We start from the raw sequence: 18,303 nt of genomic DNA, 5'->3' as shown, positions 1-18,303 counted from the left end.
TGTTCACAGCAGCAATGTTCATAATAGCTAAAAAGTGGAAACAACACAAATGTCCATCAGCTGATAAATGTGTAAACAAAATGTGGTATATACATCCAATGAAATATTATTGAGCCATAAGAAGGCATGAAGGACTGACACAGGGTACAATGTGGATAGAGTCTGGAAACATTATGCTAAGGAAAAGAAGTCAGTCACAAACACATATTGTATGATTTCATTTATATGAAATGCCAGAGAATAGGCAAATCTATAGAGATGGAGAGCAAATGGGTGGTTACACAGGGGTGAGAGGAATGGGAAGTGACTGCTAACGGGTTTAGTGTTTCTTTTTGGGGTGAAAAAATATTTTTAAATGGATTATCATGGCCGCAGAACTTTGTGAATATACAAAAATCGTTTTATACTTTAAATGGGTAAATTGTATGGCTTTTGAATTATATCTCAATAAACCATCAAGCAAAATTTTTTAAAAGAAATTTTATTTTGACTTATAAACCTAAACAGGCTTAGAACACAAGCCATCTTTGGGGGTAATCAGGTGAGTCTAATATTTCTTGGTTAATTTTTTGTCATATAACACAAACAACTGTCATACAGACAAACAATATACACAGGACTCAAGTCAAATATACTTTAAGTGTTATTAGATTGGTAATACTTTAAAAATTCTGTTAACATTCTATGTTGGCCAGGATCTTGTGGGAAAAGGAAGTCTCATATACTTGTTGAGAATCAAAATCTTTTCTTATATTAAGTTATCGCAAAGTTTTCAGTGTTTATATTCTATGACCCAATAATTATTTCAAGGTATTTATCTTCCCCAGTAAAAATATTCCCATGGTGTTTCAGGATATATGTATTTAAATATATACTGCAACATTACCTAATTATCTATCAAGAAAGAAACAGCTAAATGAGATATAACCACCCTAAACAATAATACATGAATAAATATATAATTATCCTGGCATTATGCGAAATAAGGGTATCAAGTATAAAGTAAAAGGTCAGTCCCTTTTTCTTGTCCCAGGGAATATCCCCATCCCTCCGATAACCACAATTAACAGACTTTTACAATTTATTCAAATATATCTCAGGGCCAGGTGCAGTGGTTCATGCCTATAATCCCAGCACTTTGGGAGGCCACAGAGGGAGGATTGCTTGAGCCCAAGAGTTTGAGATCAGCCTGGGCAACATAGCAAGGCCCTATCTCTACAAAAAAATTTAAAAATTAGGCACGGCACATGCCTGTGGTCTCAGCTACTTGAGGGCTGAGATGGGAGGATCACCTGAGCCTGGGGAGTCAAGACTGCAGTTAGCTGTGATTACACCACTGCACTCCATTGTGGGCAACAGGGCAAGACTCATTCTCAAAAAATAAAATTAAAAATAAAAATCTCAAAGGACATATATGTTTATTATTTTTAGTTATTGCATATATTCCAGGATCTAGAAAATCTTTTTTCCTTTTGAGACAGGGACTCACTCAGTTGCTCAGGCTGGAGTGCAGCAGCACAATCATACCTTACTGAAGCCTCAAAATCCTGGATTCTCCCGCCTCAGCCTCCCAAGTACCTGGGACTACAAACTCATGCTAGCACACCTGGCTAATTTTCTGTAGAGATAGGGTCTGGTTACATTGCCCAGGCTGGTCTTGAACTCCTGGGCTCAAGCAATCCTTTGCCTGGGCCACCCAAAGTGTTGGGATTACAGGCGCAAGCCACTACACCCAGTCTCTGGAATTTTTTTTTTTTTAGACAGAGTCTTGCTCTGTCACCCAGGCTGGAGTACAGTGGCGGGATCTCAGCTCATTGCAACCTCTGTCTCCCAGGTTCAATTAATTCTCCTGCCTCAGCCTCCTGAGTAACTGGGATTACAAGTGCACGCCACCATGCCTGGCTAATTTCTCTTTTTGTATTTTTAGTAGAGATGAGGTTTCGCCATGTTGGTCAGGCTGGTCTCAAACTCCTGACTTCAAGTGATCCTCCCGCCTCGACCTCCCAAAGTGCTCGCAAAAAACAACAGATGCTGGCAAAGCTGCAGAGAAAAGGGAAAGTTTACACACTGTTGGTGGGAATGCAAATTAGGCACTATGGAAAGCAGTTTGGAAATTTCTCAAAGAACTTAAAATAGAACTACCATTCGATCTAGCAATCTCATTGCTGGGTATACATCCAAAACAAAGTGAATCATTCTACAAAAAAATCACAGATTTAACATAGCACTATTCACAATACCAAAGGTATAGAATCAATCTGGTTGCCCATCAATGGCGGTTTGCATAAAGAAAATGTATATATACACCATGAAATACTATGCAGCCATAAAAATGAATGAAATCATGTCCTTTGCAGCAACCTGGATGCAGCTGGAAGCCATTATCCTAAGCAAATTAACACAGGAAGAGAAAACCAAATACCAAATGTTCTCATTTCTAAGTAGGAGCTAAAGTTTGGGTACTCATGGACGTAAAGACGGCAATAACAAAAACTGGAGGCTACTAGAGGGGGGAGGGTAAAGGTTGAAAAACTACTGGGTACTATGCTCAGTACTTGGATGACGGGATCAAACCTCAGCATCTTGCAATATACCCAGATAACAAAGCTGCGCATGTACCTCCTGAATCTAAAATAAAAGTTGAAAAAAAAATTTAATAATTATTTCTCCCAACGTCTATTTCATATAATATTTCCACAGTAGTATCAGCTTTCTTAAAGGCTATTAAAAAAAAACAAACAGATTTATCGAGGTACAACCGACATATAATAAACTGCAATGATTTAGAGTACACAATTTGATATATTTTGAGATTATATATATGCCCATGCAACCATCATCACATTCAAGATAATGAACACACCCATCACTTTCTGAAAGGTTCCTTGTGCTCCTATGTAAACCTTCCATCCTGCCGTAACACTGTGCCCAGGCAAATAAGAATCTGTTGTCACTATAGAAGAGTTTGCATTTTCTAGAATTTTATGTAAATTGAATTTTTAAACATGTAATCAATTTTTGTCTGACTTCTTTCACTCAGCATAATTATTTTGAGATTCATCTATGTTGTGTGCATTAGCAGTTCATTCCTTTCTACTGAGTAGTATTCCCTTTTATAGACATACCACAATTTAACCATTCACCTGTTTATGGACATTTGGGTTATTTCCAGTTTGGGGCTATGACAAAGCAACTAAGAACATTTGTATGCAAATCTTTGAATGAACATATGCTCACTTTTCTCTTGGGTAAATACAGAGGAGTAGAAGGGCTGGGTGATATACTAAGTGTACGTTTGACTTTTTGTGGGGGTGGACAGGATCTTGCTCTTTCACCCAGGCTGAGTGCAATGGTGCACATAGCACAATGTAGCTTTTAACTCCTGGGCACAAGTGATCCTCCTGTCTCAGCCTCCCAGGTAGCTAGGACTACAGATGTACACCACCACACCTGGCTAATTTTTGTAGACATGGGGTCTCACTATGTTGCCCTGGCTGGTATGGAACTCCTGGTCTCACGTGCTTCTCTCGCCTTGACCTCCCAAAGCACTGGGATTACAGGTGTCAGCCACCATGTCCAGCCTAATGTTTTATATAACTACCATATTATTATTTCGCAAAACTATGGTAAAATATACCTAACATAAAGTTTAACATTTCAACCATTTTTAAGTGTACAATTTAGTAGTGTTAAGCACATTCACAATGTTGTGCAACCAATCTCCAGAACTCTTTTCATCCTGCAAAACTAAAACTCTATAACCATTAAACAACTCTCCAGCACCCCTTCCCCCAGCTCCTGGCAAGCACCACTCTACTGTGTCTCTATGAGTCTGAACACTCTAGGTACTTCAGTAAGTGGAATCATACAGTATTTGTCATTTTATGACTGGCTCATTTCACTTAACATAATGTCCTTGAGATTTACTCATGTTGCAGTATGTGTTAGAATGTCCTGTTTTAAGGCTGAATATTCCAATGTATATACATACCATATTTTGTTCATCCATTCCTCCATCAATAGAAATCTGGGTTGCTTCTGCCTTTGGCTACTATAGTGAATAATGCTGCTATGAACATGAGTGTACGAATATCTCTTTGAGATCCTGCTTTCAATTATTTTGGGTATATACACAGAAGAACTGCTGGATTATATGGTAATTCTATTTTCAGTTTTTTGAGGAACCTCTGTATGTTTTCCATAGCAGTTCCTCCATTTTACATTTCCACCAACAGTGCATCAGGGGTCCAATTTCTCCACACCCTTGCCAACTCTTGCTATCTTCTCTTTTGTCTGATAGCCGACATCCTAATGGGTGTCAGGTGGTATCTCATTGTGGTTTTGATTTGCGTGTTCCTAATAATTAGCAATGTTGGGCATCTTTTCATATGCTGGTGGCCATCCAGATATCTTCATTAAAGAAATGTCTGTTCAAGTCTTCTGCCCATTTTTAAACAGGGTTGTATGCTACTATAGGAGTTCTTTATATTTTGGATATTAACTCCTTATCAGATATACGATTTGCAAATATTTCTCCCATTCCAGGTTGGCTTTTCACTGTGTTGATTATATCATTTGATGATCATAAGTTTTAAATTCTGATAATAGTACAATTTTTCCATTTTTTCTTATGTTCCCTGGGCTTTTGGCATTGCGGCCAATAATCATGGACAAATCCAAAGCTATGATGCTTTTCTCCTATGTTTTCTTGTAAAAGTTTTATGACTTTAACTGTTATGTTCGAGTCTTTGATTCATTTTGGGTTATTCTTTTTGTACATGGTATAAGGGAAGGGTCCCACTTCCTTCTTTTGCATGTGGATATTCAGTTTCCAACACCATTTGCTGAAGAGATTCTCCTTACTTCATGAAGTGGTCTTGGGAACCTTGTCAAAGATCATTTGACCATAAATGTGAAGATTTAGCTCAGGACTCTCATCTGTCTGTATGCCAGTACCACTTAGTTTTGATTACTGTAACTTTGTAGTAAGTTTTGAGATCAGGAAGCATGATGCCCCCAACTTTGTACTTTCATTTGGAGACTGTTTTGGCTACATGGGATTCCTTGAGATACTGTATGAATTTTAGGAAGGATTTTCTATTTCTGGAAAACAAACAAACAAACAAACAAAAAACACTGTTCGGATTTTGAAAAAGTTTCATTAAATAAAACTGCCAAATTTTATTCCAAAGTGGTTGTACCAATTAAACATTCCTATCAGCAGTGCGTGGAAATTCTAGTTCTTTAACATCCCCACTAACACTTGGTGTGGCCACTCTAATTTCAGCCATTCTAGGAGGCATGTAAGGGTATTATGCGCCTATTTAATTTGCATTTTCCTAATGACTAATGTTGATCATCTTCTCATGTGTTTATTACCATCCATATATCTCTTTGATGAAATTGTTCAAATCCTTTGTCCAGTTTTAATTGGGTTGTTTTTTCTTTTCTTTTCTTTTCTTTTTTGAGACGGAGTCTCGCTCTGTTGCCCAGGCGGGAGTGCAGTGGCACAATCTCGGCTCACTGCAACCTCTGCCTCCCGAGTTCAAGCAATTTTCTGCCTCAGCCTCCCGAGCAGCTGGGGTTACAGGCACCTGCCATCATGCCCAGCTAATTTTTGTATTTTTAGTAGAGACGGGGATTCACCATCTTGGCCAGGCTGGTCTTGAACTCCTGACCTCGTGATCCACCTGCCTCAGCCTCCCAAAGTGCTGGTATTACAGAAGTGAGTCTCCACACCTGGCCATTTGTTTTCTTGTTATTGAGTTTTCAGAGTTCTTTATATATTTTACATGTCCTTGATCAGATATATGGTTTGCAAAGATAATCTATGGTTTTTCTTTTTATTCTCTTAACACTGTCTTTTGAAGAGCAGAAGTTTTACATTTTGATTAATCCAATAAATATGTTCATTATAGATTGTGCTTCTGGTGTCATATTTAAGAAATCTTTGCCAAACCCCAGGTCACAAAAGTTTTCTGTCGTGTTTTCTTCTGCAAATTTTAGGTTTAATTTTTACTTTTCATTCCTTCTGAGTTCAATTTCCTTTATACAGTAAACCTTCTTGGACAATTCCTTCAAGGAGAGCCTATGAAAAGTAAACTCTTTCTCTGGAAAGGACTTTATGATTTATAGCTTAGCTTAGCTGAGAGATTTACAGGTACCTCTCAGTACTTTGAGTATATTATTCTAGTGTCTTCTAATTTCTACAGCTGCCATAAAAAAATTTCCCAGACTAATTATAATTATTTTCCACATAATTTTTTCCCTGAGTGCTTTTAAAAAAATATTCTTTGGATTTATTATGGCTACATCAGATTCAAATTGTTTGTCCAACTCAGAGAGTGTGCTTCCTAAATCATTAGATTTATGTCACTTGTAAATGTTAGCCCTAATTTATTTGAATTTTTCTCTACTCACTTATTTCTATTCTTACCTTTTGGAACTCCTTTGAGACATATAATGCTCATTCCATTTTTCATATCGCTTAACCTCTCTTTTATATTTTCTATAGTTCTCTTTGCTTTCCAGAGTTCATTAACTCATTCTTTGGTTGGGTTTAATCTAGCTTTACCTTGTTCACTGAGTTTTTTAAATAAATATTTGAATTTCTATATAACATTTAAACATTTCCTCTGTAATTTGCTGTAACGAACTTGATACACTGAAATTTAACTTAAAGTGTTATCTTGCTACATCCTCAAATGAATATCAGTATGTTCACTCTTTTTTCCTAGAGACAACTGTTTCTTTTGAACTTTCTACATTTCTTTTTTTCTATGTCATTTCAAGTTTTCCAACTCTTATTATAAAAAAATTTCAGACGAAAAATCTGAACAAATGGTACAATTAACATCCAAATTCTTTCTTAGATTCTAAGATTATCTTTTCATATTTGCTTTTTCTCTTTCTCTGCATGTTGATTTCCATCACACAATTTGAAGTTTCAAAGTAACTGACAAAGATAGAAATGAAATAGTGGTTACTTTTAGTGAATTGGAAGGGGCACAGGAGAAAGTCCTAATCCAAGCAAGAATACTTCATAGATGATGAGGTTTAAATCAAGACTACCTAAAAGCTCTACTTGGTTCTTTCTTAGGAGTCTAACCCTGCTGTTTTTAAGTCTGCTAACTCACTGATGGTAGACTGTTTCCTTGCATGTCTTATAACTTGAGATCTTGAGATCATCAGTAAAGCATTATCTCTGTGAATTCTACGAGACCTAGATGGGCCAGGGGAGGGTTTGCATTGCTTCTGTGCAGTGCCTGAGTGCTATTACCACTCAAGACCAGTTGTTATGCCCACTTCATGGCTTGAGGGTTCCTAGACAATGTAGGTAGTATAAATTTGAATCCCACACAATGATTAGAATAGGTCCATAGTTAAGAAGTCACAGGAGAACCTTTAGAGTACTGTCAAAGACAGTCAAGTTTATTGTTACCTTTATGTATTCTGGTGAATAGATTTCATCCTTTCACTGAAGGTAATGTCCTTCAAAGGGTCAGTTTTATGTGAGAATCTGGGTTCCAATTACCTTTGTGACACAGGCTGAAGGCCCAGTGTTGTATCCCCACACACTGATATTCACATCCTTTATTACAGAGTGACAAACTGGCCTTGAGGTCACTATAGCAGAGGTCAGCAAACTTCTTCCATACAGAACCAGAGGTTTTGTAGATTACAGCGTGATGTACAACTGCTCAACACCGCTGCTAAAGCATGAAACCAGCCACAGACAACATGTAAAGAGATTAGCATTGTTGTGTTCCAATAACATTTTACCTATGGACACTGAAATTTTAATTTTAATTTTTTTTTTTTTGAGACGGAGTTTCGCTTTTGTTGCCCAGGCTGGAGTGCAATGGCGCAATCTCGGCCCACTGCAACCTCCACCTCCCAGGTTCAAGCAATTCACCTGCCTCAGCCTCCCAAGTAGCTGGGTTACAGGCATGAGGTACCATACCCGGCTAATTTTGTATTTTTAGTAGAGACGGGGGTTTCGCCATATTGGATAGGCTGATCTAGAACTCCTGAGCTCAGGTGATCCACTCCCCTCAGCCTCCCGTGCTGGGATTACAGGCATGAGCCACTGTACCTGGCCAAAATTTGAATTTCATGTAATTTTCATAGATTATGAAATACTATTATTCCTTTAATTTTTTTCAAGCATTTAAAACTGTAAAATCCATTCTTAGTTTGCAGGCTATATAAAAATAGACTGTGGGTTACATTTGTTGAAGGCTACAGTTCAGGAATACCTTAACAGATCAGCCCCCATGCTTCTTTGTTTTTTTCAACTCCCTTTTGTTTTCACCCTCTAAAGGTTTTTCTTTCTATTAAGCTCAGCTATACACTTAAATAAACATATTTTATTCAGCATTTCTAGTTGAGAGAGATATTTCTAGACCTACTAGAATACTGCAATGTGGTACACATAAAGAATAAGTAAGTTTCCTACATCTTTCCTTTTCTCAATTATAATACCTCTCAGAAAAACCTTCAAGTACAAGTCTTTACAGGCTGCTTTGTACTACATGGTGTGTCTATACCATGATTTATACAATCATTTCTCTACTGATGACATTCTATATTTTTTTCTCATTACAATGATTTAACAAATATCCTTGTATAAACGTCCCTATATATTGGTGCTTTTATGTGCTAAATTCCCAATAGTTGGAGTACTGGCTTGGAAGATACAGCTCTTGTAAATTTTGACAGATACTATCAAAGTGCCTTCCAATAAACTGTGATACTTCACATTTCTATCCTTAACTAAGGGAGTTTTCTCACTAAATCCCTGCCAATAATAATTTCTATTTTGCCAGACAGATTAAATGATCTCATAGTTTTAATTTGCACACTCACAACTGACTGACTGCATCTGAACAGTGCTCATGTGCTTTACTGTTCATTTGGATTTAATCTTATATGAACTGCCTATTTATATCTTTTCCCTATTTTTCTACCGGGTTTTGTCTTTTTCTTGTCAATTTTGAAGTGTTCTTTGAATATACAAAAGACTATTTACTTGTTGTTATCTGGGCACCAATGCTGTTTCCAAATTTATACAGACTATTGACTTTGTCAAGGAATTTTTTTTTTTTTTGTGGGGGAGCATACATAATTTCGAAATTGTATTTAATCAATCTGTCTCTTACAGCTTTTGAGTTAATTAAGTTTTGATTAAGATAGTGATCTCAACTCCTAGATTTTACATGCAGCCTACTCAGCCTACTAGATTTTTCTTGAAAGATTTACATTTTTTTTTTTTTTTTTTGGTATTTAATCTCTTGATTCTGACAGAATTTACTTTTGTAAGCAGTCTAAGATGTGGGCCCAATTTTGTTTTCTTCTAGATATGCCAGCACCAAAAATTAAATAATGTACCGTCTTCTTACTGATTGAACCATTTTTTCATATAACATTTTCTGAAAATCTGGGATCTATTTCTAGATACCTATTATATTCTACTGAAATAACTTTCAGTCCCCAGATACCCAAAGTGTCTTACTTTTAATATTAGCTTGGCTATCAACTTTCATTAGATCTTTAATGGCCCTGATCCACTGCCTTCTACCCCTCAGTTTGCCAATGAGAAAACTATCCAATTTTCATTCTCCTGTAGATTGCCAGTTTATCTTTCTGAAAGGGCTTAAGATGTTCTCTTTCAACTTTCGAATTATACAGCAAGCATCCAGGTCAATTTCCGTTTTTGTTTTCCTGTTGACAGTCAGTTGCCCCTATCTATCTGAAGGCTGGTTTTTGTTCAACACAGGAAAATTGTCTTGTATTATATCTGTGAATACATCTTCCCTCTATTTTTGTTTGCTTCTTCGTTTATTAAACAGAAGTTGGAACGTTTGCTCTCTTCATGTCTCTTATCTTTTCTCTCATATTTGCCCCCTTATTGCGTATCTTAAAAGGTATGTCTTTAGCTTTACTTTCCAAAATACTTATTAACTCTAGCTATCCTAATATTTGGCCTTTCTGTTTAACAAAAGTCAACAATCATACTTTCAATTTTCAAACTCTGTGGTCCTCTGACTCAATTTCTATATCAAATTGATTTGGCTTCAAGAATGAAGTACATCCTGAGCTATAATATTTTTACATCTTCTAGTTGCTTTATTTCTTGAGTTTTCTCTGTTGCTGTTGGTGTTCTAGTCATATTCATAAAATAAAAAGTAGATTGATTTGGTGGGGACTTTCTCCTGCACAGTTGTAGAGGTCCAACAAATGGCAAGTGGTTTGTTACGTTGACAAACTCTGATATTGTGGTTTATAATAATATATATTTTGGTCTTCAACCCTTTGGCCTTCAACCCAAGTTCCAGGCACAGAGCTCCTAAAACTTGTAATTTCCTGAGTGATCAGGGTGCCAGGTGCATCTTTTGTTCTCATATTTGGTCTTTGACCTTGGCTCCTGACACAGAGCTCTGAATCCCTTGGAATTTCCTAAGTGATAGGAGTATCTTTTGTTCTAATGAGGTAACTTTTGGTGGGTTCCTGAATGGAAGGTGGTCAAAAGAAAGGCCAAGCCATGATGTGAAGTCTGGAACTTTCAGCCCCATCCACCAACCTCTGAGAAGGTGGGAGGTCCTGGAGATTGGCCTAGTAAATATCACACCTATATGATGAAGCTTCCATAAAAATCACTGAAATGCAAGGTTCCTAGAGCTTCCAGGGTGCTGAACATTTGGAGGTAGTGGAAGGTGATGCTCCTAAAGAGAGCACAGAAGCTCTGCATCCCTTCCCACATACCTTTCCCTATGCATTTCTTCCATCTGGCTGTTTGTTTTTTACCTCTTGTAACATCCTTTATAGCAAACCAGTAAACGTAAGTGTTTCTCGAAGTTTTTTGAGCTATTCTAGCAAATGATAAAAGATTAGAAGATGTGGGAATCCTTGATTTATAGCCAGCTGGTGAGAAGTGTAAGTCACAACCTGGAACTTGTGACTAGCATCTCAAGAGGGCACAGTCTTGTGGGACTGAGCTCTTAACCTGTGGGGTCTACGCTATCCCTGGGTAGATAGTGTCAGAACTGAGTTAAATTGAAGGCGACTTAACAACAATTGTAGACAACTGGGTAGAGACACCCAGCTGATTACCTACAGAGAACTGGAGATTGCTTGGTGGGGAAAAACACCCCCACACATCTAGTCACAAAAATGTGTTGTGTAGTAGAAGAAAGCAGTTTGTTTTCCAAACAGATTACTAATGGGTACAGAGGTGAGAAGTCTGGTATATTCCAGACGGAAGCAGAGTATTATTTTACTCCTGGGTAGATTAACCTTTACTTTTTACCCCACTGGATTTCTCTGAGGTTCAGAGACATCTGATGTTCAGTTCCACCATTTAAACACACACAGCAGTCACACAGAACTCTCCAGGCAGAAATTTTGTTTAGAAAATGACTTTTAGATCTTTTTTCATGGAATAAATGCTATAAATTATTTGTTCCATATATACAGAAGAGGAACTAACAGGATCCCCTTGTTGTACAATTCCAGGAGGCAACATTCACATCTCTGTGGACATGTGCAATGTAAGGCTATACCGGGGACTCAGGACTCAGCAACCCATTATCAGATGTCTCAAAATATCAGGCCAGGACCTTTAAAAAATTTTTTTAATTCAGAATTTCAGTGTTTTTAGTTGAATCTGGTTTGTTTTGGTTCTCCACAGGACTCACAACTAATACACACCTTCAAAATATTCGTATTTACATCACCTGCTCGATTTATGAAGACACATGACTTTGTCTTCCTGCCAGAGCAAAACCTTCGACTAATTAGTCTGATGACTACCCAACAGGCAAATCCACTTCTTTGTAATCTGCTGACTATGCTATCTGCGTCATCAGGATTTTGCTAAGAATGGCTCCCTTCATGTAAGACTCTAGCTCCTAGTATTTTGTTTGGTTTTCTATTTTGGCTTATTTATGTAGCCACTCATATAGTTTCCATCGTCCAGGAATTCTTAAACATTTCTAGTTCTCTGACAAAATCCTATCCTGTTTTATTATTCTTTTTACATATCTTTACTATCATTTCAATGAAATTTCTGGAGAGGAATAAAGATATAAAGGCAAGTGTTTAGTGTGCCATCTTGGTCTACAAATGTAAGTCCACTTTAAAAAATATAATCTCATTCTTCATACTTGATTTCATTTGCTGCTAGTAGGTTCTACTAACCTTTGTTCCTGAGTGTTCAGGACAAACAGAAGCGTATGTATTTTGATGGAGGAGTGGTCATTCACTACCACAAACAATTTTACTTAGAATGTGAATTATCCTGGCTGAGAATACATATGTAAAGTCCTTAGCACAGAACTTGGAACACAGCATGGCAAATGCTCAAACAGTAACTGTTAATCTTAATAAAAATTGAGGGGAGAAAAGGAGAGGAAAAGAGGTAGTTAAGTAAAGGGTTAACAGATTCAGATAAAAGAGAGAATGGCAAAATAATGTTCTTGAAAGAGTTTACTACCACAAACCCATTTACTGACGATTCATAAGACCTTTTAAGTTCACGATATACAGTTTTTCTGAGTATTGAATATGAATTGTTAAACTGGGAGTATGATGGACAGGAACAAGTTACTTATTTAATCTAAGCTTAGCCAGAATAATGAAGGTAAGCCTAGTCAATTGCCCAATAGTTATTCATTTATGATCATTTTACATCTTTGAAGAGTCTCAGTTGTTTTCATTTCGTTTTAAAAGGGAAATTATAAGCTTTAGGGATACTTGTAAATTTCTCTTGTCCTCTCATAAATACGAGGAGGCTAGTTAAACTTTTTTTTCTTTTTTTGAGACAGAGTCTCGCTCTGTCGCCCAGGACGCAGTGCAGTGGTGCAATCTCGGCTCACTGCAAGCTCCACCTCCCAGGTTCACGGCATTATCCTGCCTCAGCCTCCCAAATAGCTGGGACCACAGGAGCCCGCCACTATGTCTGGCTAATTTTTTTGTATTTTTAGTGGAGACGGGGTTTCACCATGTGTTAACCAGGATGGTCTCATCTCCTGACCTCGTGATCCGCCTGCCTCGGCCTCCCAAAATGCTGGGATTACAGGCATGAGCTACGGCGCCCGGCCGGAGGCTAGTTAAACTTAATCATTAGGCTGAGAAATTTGAAAGGGCTCCAACAACCCCAATTTTACATCTGTATATAGAAACTCACACAATTACTAAGTTTAGTGGAACCTGGAAGGAACAAGAATACCATGATGAAGAGAAGGGAAACGCCTAGGACTGAAGAACACATTTCCTACTTTCCGCTCATAAATACAGACAATAAAGAATTAATTTAAGATCTACTGGGGATGGGATATTTGCCACAGTTTTGTTAGGCTACTTCAAAGACAGACTATCTATTCACAGATAATTCATATGTTGACATTCCCCTTTAAATGGGGCATCCCTGGAAAGATACGCTTAGTAATTCCCCATCTTAATGTGGGAAAAATAATTTTAATTTCATTCTACCCAACAGAAGAGAAAGGGTAGGAGAACTGGATTTGTTTTATAAATTGATTTGTAATTCTGTACAATGAAAAATTAGAGTTCATTTTTTACAACCAAGTTTTGTCTGTACATGGAAAAAAGGCATGTTATTCCCTGACAATAAACGATGCCTTTAGAAAGCCATATTTCCTAAGATAAAAATTTACAGGCTGATAACTTATAACTCCATTAGTTTTCTAAACTCATATGCAGGAATTCTTAACTTCTGAGAGTAAAATGCCTTTATAATAACATTTTTTTCTTAAGTCAGAAAGGAATTTTTGGAACATTAAACAATGACCAATTGCACTTTTAATTTCTGATGTCAGAGAAAAAAATGAAAAATTTTGACTTCAGTTGTATTTGGAAATGAAATTTTTTTTATTGTCAAAAGTAACCATAGACATTTAAAAAGTAGTGATGTATACAGATGGGTTACTTATTAAGTCTACTGACAATATTTGTTGCACTTAAGGATTATAGACCATCCGCAATAATTCCACAGATTCTCTTTAAATGCTTTAAATGTTACTTACAGGGTACACTGTTCCAATGGTAATACTAATTTTCAACAACCAAAAGTTAAGTAGATGAGGGGAAACATATCAATCACACTGAGAGTTCAACATCCGATAATATAACTCAGAAAGGAGATTTCTCAAGGGTGAAGAATGAATCTTACCTGACACAAATTAGATAATGAACAAGCTCAAGTCTTAAAATTCTGATTTATTTTAAACTAGTGCTTAGACATGACTGTGGTTCAAGTTTGGCAGACGGGTTTAAATGTCAAATCCAACACCAGAGACAATACAATTTATTTCAGTTAAGGAATATAGACTTTGCCACCAAATAATTATGTCTTTAAAATTTCTGCATGACATGGATGCCTCTATTTGCATGACCTCTGAGTATTAAGTAATAATATATTAATTTTCAACAACTGATCTGTCTGAAAAATACAAAGAAACAGCAAAATGGTGATATTAAAACTGACTCACCACTGTCCTCTGTTTGTTGGGTAGGAAGACTCTAACGATAGGTTTTTGTGGTGACTTGGGGTTGCTCCGTGACACATCTGTGGGATTTTGAAAAACTGAAAGAGATGAAGGTAGCACTGAAAGGCTAGAAGAGGAAGAAGATGTAACGGTGTCCATTGATGCAGAGCTAGAAACAGAAAAATCAGTTCCGTTCCCCAGAGATTCCAATAACTGTTGTTCTCTTTGTTGGAGTGCATCTAGCTTGCTGGTGTATTCTTCATAGGCCTATAAAATAAAGTAGACTTATATTCAATCTGGACTTTGCCCTGACATTAACAAAAGATAATATAAAATTTTAGCCTTTGCTTATAATCTTTTTACCAGCTGATAGGGTTTTAAGTTTCAAATTACAAAATAAGTGCCAGAAATACTATAAATGAATACTTTCATCTTTAAATGGATAAATTCTTTGTTATTAGACACTACACTATATTACACCTGATAAATGTGACCTATGCATATGGGATATCTAGATGGTCCATGAATAATAAAAAAGCACAGTATTTCCAATTTTCTGGTCCACTCATATTTACCTTCCAAACCACGTCTAACATAAAACACTGTATCAAGGATAAGTGTTCCTCCCATTAAAAAAATTATTTTGGGCCGGGCACGGTGGCTCAAGCCTGTAATCCCAGCACTTTGGGAGGCTGAGACAGGCGGATCACAAGGTCAGGAGATCGAGACCATCCTGGCTAACATGGTGAAACTCCGTCTCTACTAAAAAATACAAAAAACTAGCCGGTCGAGGTGGCGGGCGCCTGTAGTCCCAGCTACTCGGGAGGCTGAGGCAGGAGAATGGCGTGAACCCTGGAGGCGGAGCTTGCAATGAGCTGAGATCCGGCCACTGCACTCCAGCCTGGGCGACAGAGCAAGACTCCGTCTCAAAAAAAAAAAAAATTATTTTGTCCCAGGAAAGTTGTAGGCATATAAATTCCATTTGTTCTCTCAACAGAAAAAGAAGTTGAAAAGTATATATAATATAATACCTCAGTATTAAAGAAGATCTGTCCAAAAAACCCCCAAAATTTAGGACATAGTACCAGCCAGATCTCACTGTTAGCACCAAAACCTCCTCAATACGGTTTAGAAAATGTGTAACTGCCACATTCTTTCTGAAATAGCTATCAGTTAAAATAGTTTATTCTTCTCAGTATGGCTCTTTGATGACTTCTTTCCCCAACAAATGCTGTTTAGAGATTGGAACTTGTATGCAAAGCCGTAAGCCTTGTGAAAGAACAAAAACAGAATTGTATTTGAAAATGTGGATTATACCCTATAGCCAAGAAATTCTGGGGCTACTATCCATCAGGGTATCTTCCTAGAAGTTTCATTTGACAAAGGCTACAAAGTCAAGCAACCATACAAGATATCAAATTTTAAAAGGACAGAATGACATTGAACGAATTGGAATATACAAGTCCATAGTTCTTTTAGGCATTGGTAATCCCCTCACTCACACCATGCTCTACTATTTCTACCTATCATCTCAAATAGATGCAATACTATAAACATTTATGAAAGGGAGAAGCAAAGATTTTAAAATGGCCTTCCCACCTCTTAAGGAGTTTACCATTGGGCAGTGGAGTAGGAGATAGTTGTATTTTTATTTGTGTAACTGCTGTACATGAGAAATAAACAATATTCTTGACACAAGGTAATAATGAGGAAGGAGGACGGCCTTGAAAGGTTGGCATTTAGATGGACGAAGAAAGTACGGAGGAGGGAGTCCTATATATAGGAAAAATTCTGTAACAAAGAGTTTGTTTTTTCTGAAACACAGGCGAGAAAGTTTAAGACATAGGAAAAACTAGATTGGTATAGCTCAATGTCATACAATACCTGGGACATAGCAAAGGATCGATATATGTTTGTGAAATTTAAATGAAACTTTAGCAGCATCCCTGTTTTCTTAAAAAAAGAAAGAGAAATTTAAATGAAAAACAGGTAGAGAAACAATAAGGCTGAAAAGGTGAAAGGGGTTAGACTGTAGAGAGTATATATGCCATGCTATGAAGTCTGAACATAAGGGAGCAAGAGAGAATTATAAAATGTAGAGGAGAATGAAAGAGAAATTTCATTTCAATAAAGGACACAGGACCCTGCTATGCTGCATCTTACCACATAATTTCAAAGAAAATAAGGGGGGCGGGGAATAGTAACAAGAGCTGTTGAGGTAAGAGATTTAAACTTCATCAAAAGGTCTTCTTTGTTTACAGCCTGCTAGTTGCCCTACCTAGACTGTTTCATAGCAGATCAGGGCATTATAAACAAATAGATTCCAAATCTTCTGAGCTGCAATTTGGTTTAGCTTTCAGTACCAAGGCCTAATTACTTAAGCATACTTCTCTCAATACAATCTATTTATTGAGCCTTCAATCATTAAGTAAATATATACTAATACATGTGCTTGGCGCTGTTAGGGCTCAGACTACAACCACAAATAAGACAAACACAGTTCTTACTCTTTGAAGATCACATAAATGCAGTCTGGAACACAAAGGTTCCTCCTGCATGGATAAAATATTCTTATTTACTGTCACCTGAGCAAGTACAGTTACTATATAAAATAAACCTTAGGAAAAGTAATGAATAGAACAATTTTCCAAACATATTTCCTTACCAAAATGTTAGCCTTAATTTTTGAAAGTATACTGATCCCTCCATGACAGATTATAAACTATCACTTCACCACATTTATCAATAGCTTTTCCTTTAGTTAAATACAAGACATCTACTTATTCCATCTCTCCCCATCCTCAAAGCTGCAATCTACCAAGGCCTCTGGCTCATTTTACCTACTACCCTTGCTGCATTCAGTATGAACTTCAATTACTCTTTTAACACTCTGCCATAGATTTCTCTTAACCTCTCACCTCTAAAAGCATTTATTTCCATTCTATCTTCAAGACCCAAAGAAGCATCACAGTCTTTACAAAAGAAATAAAAATGATGAAAAGATCTCAATTTAGAACCTCACACACCCCAGAGGCACACATACTTATCCCAGCTTCTTAAATGTCTATCTCACTATATTAATCTGCTCAAGGTCAACATTAATCTCTCAAACAGTTGCTAAGATTTGGCCACTGTTGTCTTCCTTCACATACTTTGTGGCTCACAATTGCAACAACGCCATTGGTGATGTCTTAGATTTTCTGGCTAATTCTTGCTATTTTATCAACTAGTTTGCCAGATACAAATTTTGAGTAAATCTGATCATTCAATTATTCCATTTTTCCTGTCAGGTTACCACACACTGGTGGAGAAAATAATAAAACTAGTGTAATTGATTCCATGACCAATTCATGGAACTTAGATTTGCCTGGTCCTTCACACTACTGCCTGAAAATCATGCTTGTTTTTAACATCATATTATAGTCACAACAGTTATTCTAACCTTCCGAATTCTTCTCTGGATCTTAACTTCATCCCTCAACTTTTAATTCACTCTGAAAATCACATTACCTTCAAATCCACTCTGAAGATCAACATAATCAAATGAAAAGTTTACTCTACTTCTTTATCTACATAATTCTCCACATCTTTCCCCATTCTTCTTCTACTCTCACTTCAGGCTAACATTGGGTGTTTAGGGCCTTAGTCTACCATTCCCCCTCAGTTTTCTCTCATATCATCTACTTTTCCCTTTCCCTCTGTTTTCTCACTCTATTAATATGAGCAAGCCACTCCAACATATGTGCAAACCTCAACCACAACCACCACCACCAAAATTCTTTTGGTTATTCAAGAC

The 18,303-nt window shown here is 37.0% G+C and overlaps 1 protein-coding gene across 8 annotated transcripts in view; it reads right to left on the bottom strand.

Moving 5' to 3' along the window:
* The window catches only part of BRAF (B-Raf proto-oncogene, serine/threonine kinase), a 203,937-nt gene that overhangs the window by 94,272 nt on the left and 91,362 nt on the right, over positions 1 to 18,303 (bottom strand). For all 8 annotated transcript variants that reach the window (XR_004183104.1, XM_021936348.2, XM_021936350.2 and 5 more), the window contains one exon: positions 14,511 to 14,774. Coding sequence is in view for 7 of the 8 variants with exons in the window: in XM_021936348.2 (XP_021792040.1) it covers positions 14,511 to 14,774 (264 nt within the window). In the remaining variant the exon portion in view is untranslated. The remainder of the gene's footprint in view (positions 1 to 14,510; positions 14,775 to 18,303) is intronic.

This window comes from Papio anubis, chromosome 4 (genome assembly GCF_008728515.1).
Source record: "Papio anubis isolate 15944 chromosome 4, Panubis1.0, whole genome shotgun sequence".
In the NCBI taxonomy this organism is placed as follows: domain Eukaryota; kingdom Metazoa; phylum Chordata; class Mammalia; order Primates; family Cercopithecidae; genus Papio; species Papio anubis.
Note: the sequence above shows the minus strand (reverse complement) of the source record. Positions and strands in the feature narration are given on the sequence as shown.